Source organism: Lampris incognitus, chromosome 21, assembly GCF_029633865.1.
Source record: "Lampris incognitus isolate fLamInc1 chromosome 21, fLamInc1.hap2, whole genome shotgun sequence".
Classification (NCBI taxonomy): domain Eukaryota; kingdom Metazoa; phylum Chordata; class Actinopteri; order Lampriformes; family Lampridae; genus Lampris; species Lampris incognitus.
The window spans coordinates 27675817-27697695 of record NC_079231.1 but is presented as its reverse complement, the minus strand read 5'-3'; the positions used below and the strand labels follow the sequence as shown (position 1 = coordinate 27697695).

The 21879-nt window shown below is 45.5% G+C and overlaps 1 protein-coding gene across 1 annotated transcript in view; it reads left to right on the top strand.

Moving 5' to 3' along the window:
• Nucleotides 1-18929, top strand: part of acp2 (acid phosphatase 2, lysosomal) — a 48075-nt gene extending 29146 nt beyond the window's left edge. The window contains exons 4-13 of the mRNA XM_056300961.1: nt 1981-2041; nt 2528-2619; nt 2740-2838; nt 5694-5783; nt 7608-7691; nt 13069-13117; nt 15868-15956; nt 16071-16177; nt 16473-16648; nt 17127-18929. Coding sequence (XP_056156936.1) covers nt 1981-2041; nt 2528-2619; nt 2740-2838; nt 5694-5783; nt 7608-7691; nt 13069-13117; nt 15868-15956; nt 16071-16177; nt 16473-16648; nt 17127-17278 — 999 coding nt within the window. The 3' untranslated portion in view covers nt 17279-18929. The remainder of the gene's footprint in view (nt 1-1980; nt 2042-2527; nt 2620-2739; nt 2839-5693; nt 5784-7607; nt 7692-13068; nt 13118-15867; nt 15957-16070; nt 16178-16472; nt 16649-17126) is intronic.
• Nucleotides 18930-21879: the final 2950 nt, after the last annotated feature.

Here is a 21879-nt window from a genome sequence, read left to right as displayed (position 1 = left end):
GGGGACACCTGCAGTCACTGTATTGTTTACAAGGGTGGGGTACCTGCAGTCACTGTATTGTTTATAAGGGTGGGGACACGTGCAGTCACTGTATTGTTTACAAGGGTGGGGACACCTGCAGTCACTGTATTGTTTACAAGGGTGGGGTACCTGCAGTCACTGTATTGTTTATAAGGGTGGGGACACGTGCAGTCACTGTATTGTTTACAAGGGTGGGGTACCTGCAGTCACTGTATTGTTTATAAGGGTGGGGACACCTGCAGTCACTGTATTGTTTATAAGGGTGGGGACACTTGCAGTCACTGTATTGTTTATAAGGGTGGGGACACCTGCAGTCACTGTATTGTTTATAAGGGTGGGGACACCTGCAGTCACTGTATTGTTTATAAGGGTGGGGACACCTGCAGTCACTGTATTGTTTATAAGGGTGGGGACACCTGTAGTCACTGTATTGTTTATAAGGGTGGGGACACCTGCAGTCACTGTGTTGTTTATAAGGGTGGGGACACCTGCAGTCACTGTGTTGTTTATAAGGGTGGGGACACCTGCAGTCACTGTATTGTTTATAAGGGTGGGGACACCTGTAGTCACTGTGTTGTTTATAAGGGTGGGGACACCTGCAGTCACTGTATTGTTTATAAGGGTGGGGACACCTGTAGTCACTGTGTTGTTTATAAGGGTGGGGACACCTGTAGTCACTGTATTGTTTATAAGAGTGGGGACACCTGTAGTCACTGTATTTTTTATAAGGGTGGGGACACCTGCAGTCACTGTATTGTTTATAAGGGTGGGGACAGCTGTAGTCACTGTGTTGTTTATAAGGGTGGGGACACCTGTAGTCACTGTATTTTTTATAAGGGTGGGGACACCTGCAGTCACTGTATTGTTCATAAGGGTGGGGACACCTGCAGTCACTGTATTGTTTATAAGAGTGGGGACACCTGCAGTCACTGTATTGTTTATAAGGGTGGGGACACCTGTAGTCACTGTATTGTTTATAAGAGTGGGGACACCTGCAGTCACTGTATTGTTTATAAGGGTGGGGATACCTGTAGTCACTGTATTGTTTATAAGGGTGGGGACAGCTGTAGTCACTGTGTTGTTTATAAGGGTGGGGACACCTGTAGTCACTGTATTGTTTATAAGAGTGGGGACACCTGTAGTCACTGTATTTTTTATAAGGGTGGGGACACCTGCAGTCACTGTATTGTTCATAAGGGTGGGGACACCTGCAGTCACCATATTGTTTATAAGGGTGGGGACACCTGCAGTCACTGTATTGTTTATAAGAGTGGGGACACCTGTAGTCACTGTATTGTTTATAAGGGTGGGGACAGCTGTAGTCACTGTGTTGTTTATAAGGGTGGGGACACCTGTAGTCACTGTATTGTTTATAAGGGTGGGGACACCTGCAGTCACTGTATTTTTTATAAGAGTGGGGACACCTGTAGTCACTGTATTGTTTATAAGGGTGGGGACACCTGTAGTCACTGTATTGTTTATAAGAGTGGGGACACCTGTAGTCACTGTATTTTTTATAAGGGTGGGGACACCTGCAGTCACTGTATTGTTCATAAGGGTGGGGACACCTGCAGTCACCATATTGTTTATAAGGGTGGGGACACCTGCAGTCACTGTATTGTTCATAAGGGTGGGGACACCTGCAGTCACCATATTGTTTATAAGGGTGGGGACACCTGCAGTCGGGTGAGGCTGAAGAGGTCACTTACATGATGGTGAAAGCTTTTTGTCAGTACACGTGGTGTCCAGATGAACTGGTTCAGCCTTCTGTGGTTTTCTTACCTGGAGTATTGAGCATGCATCAAGACATTTACATCTTAATTTGTTACCCTGTAACATCGTTATTTTATTTTTTTGTTCGTTTTGTTTTTATGAAATCTTATTTGCCAATACAGAATATTGATAATATAGTTTGTTTGACTGTGATTAATATCAGCTCCTCTTTCCTCTTCTCTTCAGATTTCGGTTCGCAGTACGGACTATGATCGGACTCTCATGAGTGCCGAGGCCAACCTGGCAGGTCTGAACACCAGTTCTACCACCACTACCACTACTTCCTTCTTCTTCTACTGCTACTCACTGCTCTGCTTCTTCCACATTGCCATCTTTTTCTTTCTCGTATTCTACCTGTTCCTAGTGGTCTTCCTCCTTTGGCTTCAGTGTCTTTTTATCGTCTTTGCTCTTACTGGGCCTCATGAGTCTCTCGTAAGTACAAACTGTTCTTACACACCCATGGACTGTTATAGCCCTGGCGTTAGTCTCAGAGACCAGTGTAGAACCTGGCTAGCCCCTGAATGTAGACCCCAGTCGAGCACCGATGTCTTTGCAGGCCTGGCTGATGGCTCGTTGCAGACAGCAGATGTTAGGGGGAAGGAACTATAAATACCCATCAGGCTTTGCTTCTGACTGTCAGGCCATCTTGAAGGCTAAAAAAGAAATTCCATGGGTGTGTAAGAACAAATGTGTGCGTACAAATGACTGGTGAACGGGATTCATTGTCTTGCAGGTCTCTACCCACCCAGTGGTAGGCAGATCTTCACACCGGACTTGGAGTGGCAGCCGATACCTGTACACACAGTTCCACAAGACCAAGAAAGGGTAGGGCTTTTGATTTGTGTAACAACCTTGTTGTTATTCTTCTTTTAACATTAGCTTTAATTTGTTCTTTCTCTCACCATTTTCTTCCCCTTGTGTCTCTGCCTTTGCGTGCGTCTGCAGCTCCTGTCGTTCCCGCTCGGAGACTGTCCTCAGTACAAGCAGCTGATGAATGAAACCGAACACACAGAGGAGTTTCTCAATGTCACCCGTCAATACCAGGTGGGCGTCTATCTGACCAGCAGCCTGTCCTCTCCTCGTTATGGCTGTATTACATAAATCACAACATCGTCGGTGTTCTTCATCATTCTGTCTGCAACACACTGACACACTAGCTGGTAGACGATCCGGGAATGTGAAGACCACAACCCGTACTACCTTCAGTGAGCTACCGTGAAGGAGAAAGTCCAGGTAACAGTCCTACATGCAGCAGCTGCTGTTGCACATGCCATGTGTAGGAGCATGAGTGACTCGACAGAGAGGTAATTTTGTGGTAATATGAAGGTGAAGGTGTGTGATGGTTTATATTTTAGTTGTTTGTTTTTGTTTATGATGTCATTTATTGTGTGGTCGTATTGAGTGGGGAGATAGCGGGCCACATGGATATGGGCGAGGATGTTCCCCGTTCCTCGACTGGCGTTCCTGGCCTGCCCTGCTCGCCTGCGCCCCATTTCCCTGATGGCTGCCCAGCAGATATAGTCCCCCCAGGTCGCCCCGACTCTGGGTCAGTAAGACGGAGAGACGGGGAGCTGGGTCGCCGTAGGTTCTTTGATCGCTGTGATTGCTTTGGTTATGGGTTTGTGTGCGTTATCATGAGCTGATCCTCTTTTTCGTTAATAGCAAGTTAAACTTGTTTTTTAGGATCTCAGTGAATTTTTTGTTCAAGCGCGCCACACGAGTAACAGGCCCGACCTCAGACTCTCAGTCTGGAACAAAGGAGGAGTCAGACTCTCCTTCGTCCCCTGAAGTCGCTGCACCATGTAAAGACCATGACTTATGGATCGTCTGTCAGGGACGTGACTTGCATCTGCTCATCCAGTCAACTTCACTGACGTTTCACAGAAACACAGAGGACTGCTCGCTGTTATGGCTTCTAATGTCTCTCTCTGTTGCTCTCTCTCTCTCTCTGTGTCTCTCTTTGTCTGTCTCTCTCTGTCTCTCTCTGTCTGTCTCTGTCTCTCTCTCTGTCTCTGTCTCTCTCTGTCCGTCTCTGTCTCTCTGTCTCTGTCGCTGTCTGTCTCTCTGTCTGTCTCTGTCTCTGTCTCTCTCTGTCTCTGTCTCTCTCTGTCTGTCTCTGTCTCTGTCTCTCTCTGTCTCTCTGTCTGTCTCTGTCTCTCTCTGTCTCTCGCTCTGTCGCTGTCTCTGTCTCTCGCTCTTGCTCTCTCTCTGTCTCTATCTGTCTCTCTCTGTCTGTCTCTGTCTCTCTCTGTCTCTCGCTCTGTCGCTGTCTCTGTCTCTCGCTCTCTCGCTGTCTCTGTCTTTCTCTGTCTCTGACGCTCTCTCTTTCTGTCTCTCTCTGTCTGTCTGTATCTCTGTCTGTCTCTGTCTCTCTAAAATGGATGGATGGAGAGATAGATGATTGAAAACTGTGGTTGTTTCCCGTTAATACCACGGGGGTGAATGACTGTCATCGAGTCATTTCAGGTTTTTATTGTCGACATGCTTCTGAACACATGTAAATACTCGAGATGTGTGCGTGAGCGAGAGGACATGCACATGTCAGAGGAGGTTCAATCGGTTCATCTGGATACAGTGTTTATAGACAGACTTCTTACAGTTGTGGGGACCGGCCCACAACTGTGGGTCGGCGGCGATGTCGGCTACCCACCCAACCCATCTTGAAACATGGACCAAGGAGTCTAACGCATGCGCGAGTCAGAGGGCTCAAGAAAACCCCATGGAAATTGAGGCCCAGCATGCACCGGCTCAGGTGGGATCCCGCTGGGTGCACCACCGACCCGTCTCGCCTGCACCGTTGGGAAAGTGGCGCATGAGTGCATGCAATATAGCCTGAAAGATGGAGAACTGTGCCTGGGCAGGGTGAAGCCAGAGGAAACTCTGGTGGAGGTCCGCAGCGGTCCTGATGTGAAAATCGGTCGTCCGACCTGGGTATAGAGGTGAAAGACTAGTCGGACCATCTAGTAGCTGGTTCCCTCTGAAGTGTCCCTCAACATAGCTGGTGCTCTGAAGCTGCAGTCTGATCTGGTAAAGCGAATGATTAGAGGTCTCGGGGCCGAAACCATCTCAATCTGTTCTCAAACTGTACATGGGTAAGAAGCCCGGCTCGCCGGCTCGGAGCCGGGCGGGGAATGCGAGCGCCCAGTGGGCCACTGTTGGTAAGCAGAACTGGTGCTGTGGGATGAACCGAACACCGGGTTAAGGCACCCGATGCCTGACATGTTGCCTTCCAGTGAGTCACAGCGTTGCAAGAAGTCTGTCAGTAAACGTTGTGTCCGGATGAACCTACAGTAGCAGGATTTCTCTAGCTGTGTCAGTTCTGTCAGTATCACTGTGGATTCTGGACTTGTCATGTTGTCGTTCACTGCAGATCTTTCATAACGGCGTCGTGTCTCAGCTCGGTGTCAGCTGACCGGCTGACCACATTCCTGCAGGGTGGTTGTGTTTCTGGCACATGACAGTCAGAACCAGATGATGTATCTCACGTGTCTGTCATGAGGACACATCTTAGAGACATTTAATTGAATGTTAGCGTATGATGCCCATTTTTTGACAACAGTACATGACTGTTAATGCAGTGTGTGTGAGACCGGCTCAGTTTTTATTTTGTCCAGCTAAACAAACATGTCTTGTAGATGTCTTATAGATTCATGTCACACCAAGAGCTGATCTCCACCTGGTCCTGAGCATGTCAACAAAGCTCCGCGTCAAAAGCATTTATTGCGGTGGCTATTTCATGACAGACGATTTAAAAAAGGACAAAACAGACTTGTGTCCCCACGACCCTGAGAGTGGGATAAGCGGTTCAGATAATGGATGGATGGATGTCCTGGCTCTGTGGTGTGTTTGGGTCAGAACATGGTTTATCTACAGACCTCATGTTCTCCTCTTCTTCTCAGGACTTCATAGAGCTGGTGAAGAATAAAACAGGATTAAAGAACGCCAATGTGGAATCTGTTTGGAGTGTTTATGACACACTCTACTGCGAGGTGAGGAAGCACACACACACACACACACACACACACACACACACACACGCACACACACACACAGTGGTCACAGGTTACAGCAAGTAGCCATGGCCCTGCAGTCTGCTACCAGGAAAGAGATGTGGGAGGAGCTCATCACATAGGTGCACATTATGATGATGTGCTGAAGTGTGTGTGTGTGTGTGGGGGGGGGGGTTCTGTCCTATAAAATCAAATTCAGATGGCTGTATTGCCATGACGTAATGATGTACATATTGCCAAATCATTGCAAAATCATTTACGTCTCGGCTCTGCTGGATAAAAATCATATCTCAGCGGGTGCAGCTCTCTAGCAATGGTAAAAGTCCCCAAATGCAGTAAACGTACTGGAATATGTTTTGACGCCATTGTTGCTGTGAAATATATACCACTTCAGTTTCATGACATATACTGTATTGACAAGAGTACATATAGTGAAGACGGATGGTGCATGGTGCATGTTTAACATATAATTCTACATTTATATAAAGTTAACTTTGGTCATGCAGTAAGTATGAGTTTTAGCTGTGTGGCGTTAATGTTGTTACTGGTAGCTGTGGAACCACAGAGTGACCCGTCACAGTATGTTTTACAGAACAGACCCACGTGTGAGCTCTGTTTACCTAGAACTGCTTAGTTTGATTTAGCAAATTATCAGTGGGTGAGGAATGTGAGAATCTGATCTCACCCTTGTCTCACCAGTTGAAATGAACACACTTTCTGGCAATGCATATATTTAATGAACATGTTGAGCAATGGCAAGATGAGTGACATTTTCACAGTAGCATTTCTTCATTTCACAGCGGTGCATGCTTTACCACACTGTTCAGTGAACTGATAATACAAGCTATCTTTTTGTCATCTAGCAAGCTTCTTAACACAGGGATAATGCAAAGAACTTGGTGTAGTCCTGTGAAAAATAAACACATACACTTACCAACACCAGGCGTGTGCAGGCTCTGCAGAACTCATTTGAGTGCAAAACTCATCTGGGTGCACAACTCACCTTGGTGCACAACTCAGCTGGGTGCACAACTCACCTTGGTGCACAACTCAGCTGGGTGCACAACTCATCTGGGTGCACAACTCATCTGGGTGCACAACTCACCTTGGTGCACAACTCAGCTGGGTGCACAACTCAGCTGGGTGCAAAACTCAGCCGGTTGCAGAACACAGGCGGGTGCAGTATGAGCTCTCACACACACCCACAAAGTAAGTGTTTTAGTAGTAGTAAAATACACAAGTTATGAATATAGAAATATCTTTACATACTGGACCATGTATTGTCATGTACTCCACACTGCAGTTAGTTGTTAGCCTGGCGTTAGCCCTCATTGTGTTCTGACTAAGTATTGTCAACACAACTAATAAATGGTGTGACGTTTCAAAGACAAGTGAAATGTTGGTCAGGACATTCTGGACAACATGGTGCAGAAGAGGAAGAGATGGACATGCTTCATGTGTTGAAAGACCAACAACTGTTGTTTTAGTTTCTTCAGAAACTAATTGATTTGGGGCTATACAAAACAACTGGATGAAGTTATCTAGTGCACTTGCATTAAATCCTTTTTGTGTTTGATAAAATGTAATATTTAGATGTCCAGAGGGATTTTTTTTGTCTCATAAAGACTATATGCAAAATGATTTAACAATAATAGGAACAGTGTCTTCATCGAACTCCTCTCTGAATGTTGGAATGTGAATTGTACTTTATTTTTCAGTGTGAAGAGTATAACATGTACCGCATATAATGTTATGTGTTCCAGTATTATGATGGAATTCCTACTTTCATATGTGTGTTTCCAGTCCCTTCACAACCTGACTGCCCCTGACTGGGTGACCACCGATGTTATGGACAAGCTCCGGCACCTTAAGGACTTTGGATTTCGGGTAAAATGCCAAACTGTTCCTTCTCTTATTTGAGCTGCATGATTACTTTGCTGACTGACGTGAGGTCCTGATCAATCTGCACTTTTCTTCTCATCCCTCTGTCCTCCTGTGATAGGTTTGACATAATATCCAACAGCCAAAGTATGATTACAAAATAAGAAATAACAGAGGAAGTTTACTGATGTTAACTTCAGCATGCTAAATGTTTTACTACACTTACGTTTAAAACATTTAGCGTACTTTAGACAGCGACTTGTTTGATAAGGGCAAATGGGAATCGTGATAATAATCAAACCAAATTGTGATTTAAAAGCCCATCCTTAACCCATTAAAGAGCACCTGCGAAGGGCTGTGCCATATGACCAAAATCTCATATCACGAGTCATTCATATCATGATAGCGATACATATCATGATATAGGTTATTCTTATAATGATACATATCATGATGTAGGTCAATTATATCACGATGGTGCATATCACGATATAGGTCGTTCGTATCACGATAACGATATGTATCACGATATAGGTAGTTCATATCACAATAACGATACATATCATGATATAGGTCATTCATATCACAATAACGATACGTATCATGATATAGGACATTCATATCACAAAAAGCATCCATAGATATTTTAAATGATTATTTCCAACCAGTGTCAACCTCTCATACCCCCATTCCACCAACGCAAAACTAGTTCTAGCTCTTGGCTGGTACTAGCGCCGGTTTGCAGTTGGTTCAACTTGCAGACCTTCTAAGAACCGGTTTGCTTTTTCACGGGCTAGAGCTGGCTAGACAGCCACGTCATGACGTCACTGTATTGTATACGACTCCGCTTACCCAGCAAGATGAGGCGAGAAATCAGCTGTGTAGGTTTTGTATTTTTTGCAGTTTTCGTATGCTCATTCATCATTACATTCACATCTGAGAATTTTTGAGGTGAGAAATCAACTGTGTAGATTTCGAATATTGGCAGATTTACGAAAATTTATGGCAAATCGAAAATTCACTCCAATGTTTTCAGACTTGAGAACCTCTCCAAACTGACAACCGGTCGGCGAGTCATGCTCACAGACCCCACTGTGAGCTGGCTGGGGCTCTCAAAAGACCGGTCTCATAGACAGAAAGTTTTTATTTCCCTGTTGATGGATGGTTTGTTCAAATATCATAACACGAATGTCCATTCTAAAATTAACGGAACCTGTTATGATCTGCCTTGTTCTCCTGCGGGGTGGTTGGTCTGACATTTACAAGGTTTCCTTGATTAATCTCTCAATATTTCTCAGGGCGAACTCGTCAGTATTTGTCGATGTGTTTTAAGCATTGGATTTCAGATATTTCTGGTAAAAGGAGGTATCAGGCATGTATGTAAGTAGCCTGCTAACATTTATATTTAAATAGTTATATTTATAATATATCTCTGATATATTCTCAGAATCAAAATCATGTTTATTGGCCATGTAGGTTTGCACATTCATGGACTTTAACTCTGGTTACGTGGCTCTCTGTACTTTTTTGGGGGGGGGATTTTTTCCCCCTTTTTCCCCCCAATTGTACTTGGCCAGTTACCTCACTCTTCTGAGTGGTGCTGGTCATTGCTCCACCCTCTCTGCCAATCTGGGGAGGGCTGCAGACTACCACATGCCTCCTCCCATACACATGGAGCCGCTTCTTTTAACCTGACAGTAAGGAGTTTCACCAGGGGGACGTAGCGTGGGGAGGATCACGCGATTCCCAAACAGTGCAAGACAGACACAGACAAACACAGCAAACACAGTATAAGATATACACACATGAAGACCAAAAGGCAACAATAAGTTAAAAAAGAGCTGCAGTTGCCCACTGGGGACCGGGGTTCGCACCCCGGTCTTGTCAGATCCGACTATGGCCGGACTTGATGAAGCAGCAGTCATTGGCAACGCTGTCTTCAGGAGGGGCCGGAGTCGGCTTGTGTTCGTCACGTGAATGCGTCTCTGTGTGTGTCAGAAAAAACAGTGGTTCGGCCTGGAGTCGCCTTGTCACGAAAGTGGGGAGGCGTCTCCTTTGAGACTGCCGGCCGGAGAGATGCAGTTGGCGAACGCATGCAGTACGAGGGTGCGTGTTTGAATTAAAATAGGGATCGATTGGCCAGTAAATCGGGAGAAAAAAGGGAAAAATCAGAAATAAATGTATTTTTTTTAAAAAAGAGCAAGAGTGCAAAATATTTAAAAATATCTACAGACATTCAGTGGGTAGCCAGGTTCAGGTGAGCAACAGCTTGTGGAAAGAAGCTGCTTTTGAGCCTGGTAGTGTGGGCTCTGAGGCTCCTGTAGCGCCTCCCAGAGCGCAGGGGGGAGAACAGTCCATGGTTGGGGTGGGTGGGATCTCTGCTGATGCTCAGACCCCTTCCAAGGCAGCGTTTGTGATAAATGTCTTTTATGGCTGGGAGCTGGGTACCGGTGATATGCTGGGCCGCCTTGACAACCTGCTGCAGAGCTTTCTGGTCTACTGAGGTGCAGTTGCTGTACCACACTGAGATGCTGCTGGTCAGGATGCTCTCTATGGTAGAAGTTGGTGAGAGTTTTGGGGGATAGACAGGCGCCCCTCTGCCTCCTCAGGAAATGCAGGCTTTGTTGGGCCTTTTTCACAAGGGCCTGGGTGTTTAATGTCCAGGAAAGGTCCTCGCTGATGTGGACTCCAAGGAATTTAAAGCTGGAAACACGCTCCACTTCCACCCCATTGATGTGTATGGGGGAGTCGCTGCAGCTTGTAGACCTCCTGAAGTCCACAATCTTCTCCTTTGTCTTCTGCTCGTTGAAGACAAGATTATTGGTAGTACACCATGATGTGAGGTGCTGAATCTCTTCCCTGTAGGCCGTCTCGTCATTGTTGGTGATACGGCCAATGACTGTGGTGTCATCTGCAAACTTAACTTTAACATTTGAAGGGTGAGTTGGCAGGCAGTCGTGAGTAAAAAGGGAGAAAAGGAGGGGGCTCAGAACACAGCCTTGAGGGGCACCTGTGCTGAGGGTCAGGGTGGAGGAGGAGTGGTCACCTAACCTAACAGACTGAGGTCTGTTGGTCAGGAAGTCAAGGGTCTAGTTACAGAGGGAGGGGTTGAGGCCAAGGGAGAGGAGTTTGGTGGTTAGTTTGGTGGAGAATATAAATAAATATGTAAAAAAGAATAAAATAAAGAATACAAAATATAAACAATAAAACATAAGAGTAAAAGTATATTTGCACAATAAAATCACAGTGTCAAGCTCAACTTGAACTGAATGCCAGCGAGAAGAGGTAGATATTCAACAAAGATGTAAAAGTCTCTGGGGTCTGGGCAGATGTTGTGTGTACTGGTGGATTGTTCCAGAGATCAGGGGCAGCCATGGCAAAGGCTCTGTCAGAGGTAACACATGGACTCAAATCGGCGATTCCCCGTGTTAGTAGGCAATGGTAGACTGCTATGCTACCCGGACGCCCTGGCTCTCTGTGTACTTAACACAGAATAACAACACTACAACACCACAACCTTCAGATGTATACACAAGGATTGACTTATACAGGTGAAATAAGAGGCTTTTTTCCCCATCCTGCTGTCCTGCCTCCAGGGGCAGCCAGGAGCAGTGCGGTACCTTTTCCTTCAGCACCCGGTTCCAGGAAACATCCATGTCGTGGTCAGGACCAGGACAGGAAAGCGTTTTTGTTGTTTTTTTTCACCAGGGTTCTTTTTGATGCTGGAGGAAAGCCATGTGAGCGTAGGGAGAACACGCTGACTCCCCATAGAGAGGACCCTAGTGGAGAGATGACCCACCTGAGCACGGGGAGAACACGCACAGTACACACAGACAGCTGCTGCACACCGACAGGCCTGGGGAGAACACGCAACTCCACTAGTGCCAACCCCACCCCAGGCAGGAATCGAACCCAGGACCTTCTTGCTGTGAGGCTGCAGTGCAAGCACTGCACAACCCAGCCAACATCAAAGTGATATTGGCTTATCCTCTCTTCCAACCCGCCCAGCATTTTGTATGGGTGTTGGACAGATTCTGCAAAAGTCCGGTTGGGAACGTTATTGTTCTGTAGGCCCTGACGTCGACACGGCGGAAGTAAAGACACCTGTGAGACTTTTTGATGTTCACTTGGAATCAGAAGTCTAAATTCATTACAAAGTAACACTTCACATATATTGACCTAAATTACTGCAGAAATACACCGTGTGACTCCGCGGTGGTGTAGCGGTCTAAGCATCGGGTTTGTGTCGATGCAGTTGCCCACTGGGGACCGGGGTTCGCGCCTCCGTCTTGTCAGATCCGACTATGGCCGGACTTGATGAAGCAGCAATAATTGGCAACGCTGTCTTCGGGAGGGGGGCGGAGTCGGCTTGTGTTCGTCACATGAATGCGTCTCTGGGTGTGTGTGGGGAAAAAGCGGTGGTTCGGCCTGGAGTCGCCTTGTCAAGAAAGTGGTGAGGCGTCTCCTTCGAGACTGCCGGCTGGAGAGATGCAGTTGGCGAACACATGCAGTACGAGGGTGGGTGTTTGAATTTAAAAAAGGGATCGATTGACCACTAAATTGGGAGAAAAATCAGAAATAAATTTAAAAAAGAAAAAGAAATACACCGTGCAAGCTGTGGAAGTCAAGATTTTGACTGCAGGTACTCTGTAAGTTCTTGTAAAGTGTATCAATTACGAACAACAACAACAACAACAACTTAAATAATTACAATTCTAACTTATCAATCTGACTGTAGAACGATGAAAACTGAAATAGTAGCTGTTAGAAGAAGGAAGTAATGAGTAATGAAATGTTATTTGTTGTGTCCTAGAAAAGGTCACAAAAGGACCAAACTGCTGCTTGTCTGTTGCTTGTCCGAATTAGAAATCAAGCATTATGGTACAAAAATATCATGGAATATACGACTGAGCAAGGACAACGCAGAAATAGTGGTGTGTCTCTGATAATAGCCTGTCTCAAATAAAGGCCTAGTTGTGTCTTCGATTGAGGTAAATATTTTTTCATTAATTCAATTAAAAATTGATTAATAAAAATTAATTAAGAATAAATTAATTAATTTAAAAAAGGCTGCCTTCTACTCAACAGGAAGTGGACACAGTGGTCAGTTGTAGTAACTTTTCTCGGTAATTGGTAACAATTTGTGTCATTATGACAAAGATGTACTGCTCCAAATGTAGGTCACATGGGTTTCTAGTATTTGCTGGTTTGTCATGAGACCGGACACATTTTAATTTGTTCAGGTTTCTACAGGGATGGTGTCCAAAACACTTTTAACAGGGACCAGATTTGAGCGAGCAGTAATTCTCCCAGCATGGTCATGGTACGATGTGCCTTCTTATTTAACATTAATGTGTGTGTGTGTTTTTTTTGTTTTTTTAAGGTAATCTTTGGAGTGTACAAACAGCAAGAGAAAAGCAGGCTGCAAGGAGGTGGGTGTGTGTTTTTGTCTTGGTTTTTGCTGGTTTCACTTCCTTTTCTCCGTTTTGTCGTCAGCAAGACTGCCATTAAACTTTCCAAAGCCTTCCTTCCCTGTTTTACGCCACGTTGTTTCCATCTCGCCGTGGGGAATACCGTCATTGTCAGGTGAACACCGCCTACCTGCGAAGGAGCTACCATTACAGGAAGTGGAAAGAAACTCTTTATTATTTCACCATTTTGTAAGCAAGCGTTACATTTTCACAGACGTTTCATTTGTTTAGGACGGTGACGTGTTCACAAACCCAGCGAGAGTGTACGCACGTTTGGTTTGTGGAATGAAAAGTAAATGATCAAGTTTGCAGATGTGTTTTCACCAGACAGCAGCGTTCCTTAAAAAAGCAAGCGTGTCAGAAAATACCAGTCACATGTCAGGAAGTCAACTGACACGTGGCTGGTATCAGGAAGCAGGAAGTCAACTGACATGTGACTGGTATCAGGAAGTCAACTGACACGTGACTGGTATCATGAAGCAGGAAGTCAACTGACATGTGACTGGTATCAAGAAGCAGGAAGTCAACTGACGTGACTGGTATGCAGAAGCAGGAAGTCAACTGACATGTGATTGGTATCAGGAAGTCAACTGACGTGACTGGTATCAGAAAGCAAGAAGTAAACTGACATGTGACTGGTATCAAGAAGCAGGAAGTCAACTGACATGTGACTGGTATCGAGAAGCAGGAAGTCAACTGACATGTGACTGGTATCGAGAAGCAGGAAGTCAACTGACATGTGACTGGTATCGAGAAGCAGGAAGTCAACTGACATGTGACTGGTATCAAGAAGCAGGAAGTCAACTGACATGTGACTGGTATCAAGAAGCAGGAAGTCAACTGACGTGACTGGTATGCAGAAGCAGGAAGTCAACTGACATGTGATTGGTATCAGGAAGTCAACTGACGTGACTGGTATCAGAAAGCAAGAAGTAAACTGACATGTGACTGGTATCAGAAAGCAAGAAGTAAACTGACATGTGACTGGTATCAAGAAGCAGGAAGTCAACTGACATGTGACTGGTATCAAGAAGCAGGAAGTCAACTGACATGTGACTGGTATCAAGAAGCAGGAAGTCAACTGACATGTGACTGGTATCAAGAAGCAGGAAGTCAACTGACATGTGACTGGTATCAAGAAGCAGGAAGTCAACTGACATGTGACTGGTATCAGGAAGGTTGGTGCTAGAATACATCATCCAGAGGGAGGTGGGAGGGAACTCCGCTGCACGTCATCAAATGCTCACAGCGGAATCGACCAATCTTATGACGGGTAGGGGCTCGCGTAGTGGCTAGTTCAGGTTAGGAACAGTGGGAAACAGTAGATTGACATTAAATGCAGCTCGAGCCTTCGGCCCTCGCATGCGTTTGCTCATCCAGGACTCCCCCCAAGCCTGCGGCCTCGCTGCTTAGACGCAACTCTGTGTCAATGTGGATTGTAAGGAACACAACACACAGCTAAATAACTATAAAGCGAGCACTAAACAACGCTAGCTAGCAACATAAGCCGTGATTCCGCTGTGAGCATTTGATGACGTGCAGCGGTGTTCCCTCCCACCTCCATCCGGACAATGCAGTCTAGCAGCAACCTATCAGGAAGCTGGAGAGTGTTCTGTTGAAAACCTGCCGTTCTGTGGTCTGGTTACCATGAGTGTTGGTTGCGTGTATGTGTGCGCACCAAAACATTCATGTTCACATTCTGAAGGGACTCATGGCCACCTGAACGACCGGGATTTCACTCCTACCTAAAACGACCATGGGCAGTCAAAATGACCGCCGGCTTTTAAACTCTGCAGGACCTTACCTGTGCCCCCGTCATAAGGTTAGTGGTTGTGTCAGGAAGGGCAACCGACAAAAAACTCTGCCAAATCATCATCTGGGTTGACAAGACCGCCATCGATGCTGTGCGGTGCCCTCACAGGGTACCGATGGAGACTATCAGACCCGCTGTGGTGACCCCTGGGAAACGGGAAATGAGGCGGAAGAAGAAGAAGATTGTGTCAAGATAAATACCCAGTTGCGATATTAATGCATTATATATGTCAGTATATCTGTTATTAAACTAACTGACACCAACATTTACATTTAACAACTTTAATACTATTTTTAAACAAGTTAAAATGGCCGCTGTCCAACGCCTGTAAATATACTGCAGCGCCTTGATGGTAGTCATGGTGCGTCTGTAACGGCGTCTGTAACCAGACATGTTGCAATAATCACACATCAAGTTTGGACTATTTGTCTGCACTGGAGGGCGCTACTGTGTTTCTAGGACAGAGCAACGAACTTCATGAAGGAAATGATGCGACCAACACACCTCATAAATACTGACATGACGCACACCATCATGCACACATTACAGACGGTCATGTTGACGGCTCGTGGTGGTGTCAGGTAGACCTGATCATCTGAAGCTAATTTTAATGTAAATCTGTGCGATTTTAGGAGCATTCAGGGGGTGGCGGGTCTGTATCTTTCTTTTTTTCACAACTTGTTAAACTTTGAAAACCCACATCGGTCAAGATGACGGCCGTGGTCGTTCGAATGTTTGATGGCCGTGGTTGTGGAAACATGGGGACAAGGAGGTCATGCATATTAATATTCCACTTCTGCAGGACTGGTCTCTGGCTTTTGAGTCAGGAGCAGTATGCACCCTACTTGTGTGACAATAAGCCCAGCTCTTCCCCTGACCCCCCCCCCCCCCAACTCAGGTCTGCTGTTGGGTGAAATAGTGAAGAACCTTTCCAAGATGGCCGTCCCAGACCCAAAAAAGCGACTGAAGCTGATGATGCTGTCTGCGGTAAGACGGAAATGATACAAGAATAAATCATCTACACCTGCAAGCGTTAACTGAAGTGTTTGTGTTTGTGTGTCGGCAGTTGCTGAGTGTTGTCTTTGGTGTTGTGTTGCGCAGCATGATACCACAGTAGCAGCTCTTCAGGCCAGCCTGAATGTGTTCAATGGAAGACAGCCGCCTTACGCCTCTTGCCAGATATTTGAGCTGTACAGAGATGACAACGGGTAAGAAGAACTGACACGAACACAACTTGGCCACATAACGAGCCTTTCCCTGTCAGCATTTGGAAGACGGACATCTGAAAAGTGTGACCTTTTTTAAACACACAACATCATGTGACAGGTGCTCATCACCTTTTCTCCTGCCTTTCTCCTCCCGCCCTCACTGACCTCTTCCTCTCTCTCCATCACTTTTTCTATCGTTACGTATATTTCTTTTCCCTTCCTCTTACCCTGCTTTTCACTCTCCTTATCTTTCAACCTCTTTCTCTTCCCCCCTTCCAACTCCCCGTCTCCCCAGCTCTGCGTCAGTATCCATGTTCTACCGAAATGACAGCAAAGTGGCGCCGTACCCACTGACGCTACCGGGCTGTGCTGCTGACTGCGCCTTGCACGACTTCGTTAGACTCACACAAGCCTCTATACCGGAAGACCGGGAACGAGAGTGCCAGGTGTCCTCGGATAGTGATGACAAAGGTGGGACACACACACACACACACACACACACACACACACACACACACACATAAGGTTTTAGTAAGTGCTAAACCCTCTCCCTTCTTTCATTTCTATCATCTCCCCACTCCTTTGCCCATCCTCTACCTCTCCTCTACCCCTTCTTTACCCATCCTGTACCCCTTCTTTACCTCTCCTCTACCCCTCCTTTACCCATCCTCTACCTCTCCTCTACCCCTTCTTTACCCATCCTGTACCCCTTCTTTACCCCTTCTTTACCCATCCTCTACCCCTTCTTTACCTCTCCTCTACCCCTCCTTTACCCATCCTCTACCCCTTCTTTACCTCTCCTCTACCCCTCCTTTACCCATCCTCTACCCCTCCTTTACCCATCCTCTACCCCTCCTTTACCCATCCTCTACCCACCCTCTACCCCTCTTCTCATACTTGCATTTCTGTCTTTCCATTTATCCATGCTTGGGTCTCTTTCTCTCTTCAGAAGTGATTGTTGTTCTTGCGGTGTGCGGCTGCCTCCTCTGCCTCCTCCTCCTCCTCCTCCTCACCCTGCTCTGGCGGCAAAAACAATCCGTCACCAGTCGGGGATACCATCATGTGATCAGCCAGGAGGCAGGAGAGAAGAATGATTCCTGACAGATATGCAAGCTCCTCCCACAAAGAGTTATTGGCCACGCCTCCTGGGACAGCAGTGACAATGAAGACCTTTGAACCTTCAGACTAAACTTTGACCCCAAAGCCTAACCTCTTGATAGTTTTAAATTATATATATATATGGACCCACTGTGAGGATCTAAATGCTCCTCATTTGCCATTAAGATTGTTGTTGTGAACCTCAAGTTTGTCTTAAAAGGATTTATACCTGATGATGATGAAAGATTTGAAAATTAGAGGATTTTAGAAAAAAGTGTATGTTCAGAGGATTAGGCCATGATGTCAGTATTGGTGGGACCAGTACTCGGACCAGGAATCCTTTCTTCCTGGGTTTTTATTTAAACATTGAGATCCAGTAGAAGTAAAGTACAGTTTCTGTGAACTGAATGTGTCATTTAAAGTTAACTTCTGCTGGTGGAAGAGTACATTTGTTTGGAAGGAATAATCCAAATACCAGATTTCCTGATTGCAGTTGTACCTTGAAAAAAGGTGACTGAAACATATCAGACATGGAATCAGAATGTTGTTTTTCCTCCGTGCTTTACTGCACCTGAATGCCAGGGTATGAGATGACAGTGAGTTTACTGTTTGTTTGCTTTTTCAAAGCTGTCTTGCTTGATCATTAGATTGCACTTTAATGTGCGTGCAGGAACTGGCACGAGAAGTGATTTCTGTCTCTGCGTCTGTGTCCCTCTGACTGTTCTTACATCTGTTGCTTTTTACACGTGCTTACTTGACCGCCTAATGACCACGATGCCTTAACAAACACTTGACTTTTGATAATGGGAAGAAGCCACAAATGTTGTCTGGGCTTTTTTAAAAGAAATCCTTGCTTTGTTTGCAGAATGGTGTATTTCTTGAACTGTGTGTCTTTTATGGGGAAGATTGTCGGAGTTATTGGGAAAGTGGTACGGTTAGTTTGGTAAAAAGAAGTTGGGCAAAATATTTTACTTTGTTTCAGCAGGATTCTCTAGGAATCAGGGAAACCGAGCTTCCACTGACCTCGTGAAGAGGGAGGGAGGGATAAGAACAATCCTACGAGATGTTTAAACTGCCTGAGCAGTGGATCCACAACTTGTCGGATCAAATAAAGTGGATGAAACATCGTGGACTGTTTTTGAATAACAAAGTGTTGAATTTATGTTTTTTCTCTCTTCACCAGATATTTGTCATATCGTAGTTAAAGGATTTCAATTAAAGGAAAATTGATTTTCTTCAACTTGGGTCTTTCGGTGTTTTTCATCATTCCTGTCAATTGTTATTGTTGGAAGTGGAGGTCACATGACTGCTGGATTGGGGAGCAGGCGCCCTGGAAGCTGGCACGGGTGCATTAAGTTTCCTGAGTTCGTTCACCGTTTGCGCTTCAGTTGAGCAGGTTTCCTTTGTACTTGAGTGTATTGATTAGTTTATTCCTTTTCATCTGCTATTCCAGGTCATGTTACCTTTGTCATTTTCAAGTCTCACATCCAATCTCGCCAGTCAATTCTGGCATTATTATGATTTAAGAGGGATGTATTGTTGTACTGACTGATGTGAAGATAATGTGATAGAATTTAAGTTGATTGTAGAAATGACGCCATTCAACTGCAGCTTACTCTGACTGAAATGCCAGATTAAATGTTGTCAAACAGAACCTGCTGATTGCTTCTCCTTCTGTTCTAATGTCAGTCAAGTCCAAATTCTGTAAAACAAATGGTCCTTCGCGCAGGAGCAATTGACCTTTCGCAAAGTACCGCCCCAGAACGGTGCTTGTCCAATCCTACCTTAGCAACTGTCTGTCAAGCTTTCAAACACACAGCAAAATGCTGAACCGGTGTGCCTATGGGATCTGCAGACCGGATACTAGATATGTGAAAAGTTTGGAGGGGGTGTAATTCTCTTTCCCTTCCCGAAACACAGAACGCAAGAAGCGCAATGTCGGCAATAGATTTGGCAGTATAGCAGACCCCATGGCCAGCTTAATCCATCCAAAATCAACAAAAATACCTGTCTGCTCCAAGCTAAGCTTGCTACTAGCTACTATTGATAGCTAATACAGCTAATGTATTATTACTGTTACTTTTAGCCACACAATGCGCTGATTTCTTACTTCATGTTTTGGTGTTTTCCGGCTACTTCCTGGATAGTTCTGAAATGCTTGACGGGCATAGCAACCGTAACTAAGGGGGCGGGCTTTGCGAAAGGTCAATTGAGACTTAAATGATATGAGCATGGACAACTTTGACCAAGCCACTATGCCTGAACCTGGTGTGTCCATGGCTGACTCACCAAAAGTCTAGAGTTCAGGCAGCTACGCAAACTGAACAGTTGGGAGCAAGGCCGAAAATAATGCCATCAGGAAACAGGAGGGGTGAGTGAGACAGGTGTCCTCCAGCTTATTGCAGACTACATCACCTCACTGGTGTGTGTTCAACATGGACAGCATACTTCTCGCCAGGCTGTACAGAACCAGGGAAGTGGCTCATCCAGCCATTCTCATTCCACTTGCTCTGGACACCGGACCCACACCACTTGTTTGAAGGGTAGCAGAGCTTCCTCTAAAGCTAGTAGAGAAGCTCATGACCCCTCCAGTCAGCTTTGTTCAAGTTCAAGTACTTTATTTGTCACGGGCACAGAAATACAAAGTAAAACATGCAGTGAAATGAAGAGGGGTACTCCGTCTGTCATTATGTGAAAAGACATAGACCTACATAAAAGACAAAAGATCAGTGCATTTTTTTCCCTATTTTTTTAAGTCAAAATAAACAATAAATAAAAACCTAGCCATCCCAAGTATGTGAAAGGTTGTATATGTTGAGAGTTCTTATGGCCTGAATAGAAGCTTCTCTTTAGTCTCTCTGTTTTGGCCCTAAGACTACAGAGGCATCTGCCAGACCCCAGTAGCCTGAACAGTCCGTTGTTAGGGTGAGAAGTGTCACTCATGATCTTCTTGGCTCTCATCCTCACCCTTCTGGTGTAAGTGTCCTGCAGGATGGGGAGGTATGTTTTGGTGGTGCGTTCACCACTCTCTGCAAGTCAACTTGGTCATGGGCAGAACAGTTTCCGTACCAGGCGGTGATGCAACCTGTTAGGACACTCTCCACAGCTGAGGAATAGAATGTCTTCAGGATGGAGGGTGAAACCTTGAATTTCCTCGGCCTTCGGAGGAAGTAGAGCCTCTGGACTTCTTTAGAGTGTGCTGAGTGTGAAGAGTCCAGGTGAGGTCCTCAGAGATGTGTACGCCGAGGTATCTAAAGCTGGAGACCCTCTCCACAGGTTCCCCATTGATCTTTAGTGGGTCGTATCCTTTCCCCTGCTGTCTCCTGAAGTCCATCACCATTTCTTTGGTCTTGCTGACAGAGGAGAAAACTGTTCAGTTTGCATAGCTGTTGGAGGAGAAACAAATTGAAGGGATGTAAGAAATCTGGAAACAACAGGAAGAGGAAATGGAAGCTGAGAAGTCCTACAGGAAACTAGATCACCAAGCACGTGAGGCCAGACGTGATTAGGTGCTCTTAACTAATCAAATTTCTAGAGCCTGGAGGCTCAGACGGGCAAAGAGAGCTTAAAGAGGACAAATTAGTTTCCAGCCTTTTACATACTAAAAATGCCTACAGACCTACTCCTTCTCAAGACACAGCAGGTGGTATCGCACTTCGCACATCCTTTACCTTTGTGCCTTCTCTTGAGTGGTGCTGTGGGTGGAGTAGCTCAATGACCTCTTGATCATTTTCATTTTGCTTCATCTGAAATGGCAGCTGCACCATGTGACCCTGTCTTGGAAAACTAATCAGTGAGTAGGGATTTAGTAAGTTACTTCTAGTGCCACTGGAGTCACAGGTACCTGACCTTGCTCAGCCACGCCCACCTAATTCTTCTCTTCAGTCATTGTCATTCCATGCTCCTCATCTCAGCTTTCGGCCATCTCAGGCATCATTAGCTGCTTCTTCATACCAACTTCAACCCACAGGGCATCCTTCTGCCACAGCAACAACTTATGGGCCATCATTAACCCAATCAGTTCCTACCTTAATACAATGACAGGCAGTCAACCAAGGTCAACGGTCTCTTGTGTCATCACAGCTGCCACACGTCGCTCAAAGGCCAATCCAGTGCAGCTGTTGCCCTCTCAGCCAAATCTCACAGAACTGCTGGTTTCCTATTAAGGCTTGCCTAAACCCCAACTGCTTTATTTTGAAGCAGTGTTTTCCTTCTCCTCGAGTGCTCTGGATACTCTTGTTGGTAGTCAAGTTCATCTGTCAAAACAATACAAGTACCAGATCCTGCTCAGCCATCTTAAGTATCCCAGTGCTTACAAACTTGCATGGTCATATGTGACTGACACTCATCCTTACACTTTAGCTTTGACAGCGCTGGACGCAAGATGAGCAGCCACATCAGGTAATACAAAGTGAAATCAGTCATATCCTAGCTGCCCCTGGTGTTAAAATACACTGCTCAAAAAAATAAAGGGAACACATAAGCAATGCAATGTAGCTCCAAGTCAATCACACTTTTGAGATATCAACCTGTCCAGTTAGGAAGCAACACTGATTTGTGAATCAATTTCACCTGTTGGTAAATTGTCTAATTTCCACCAGGTG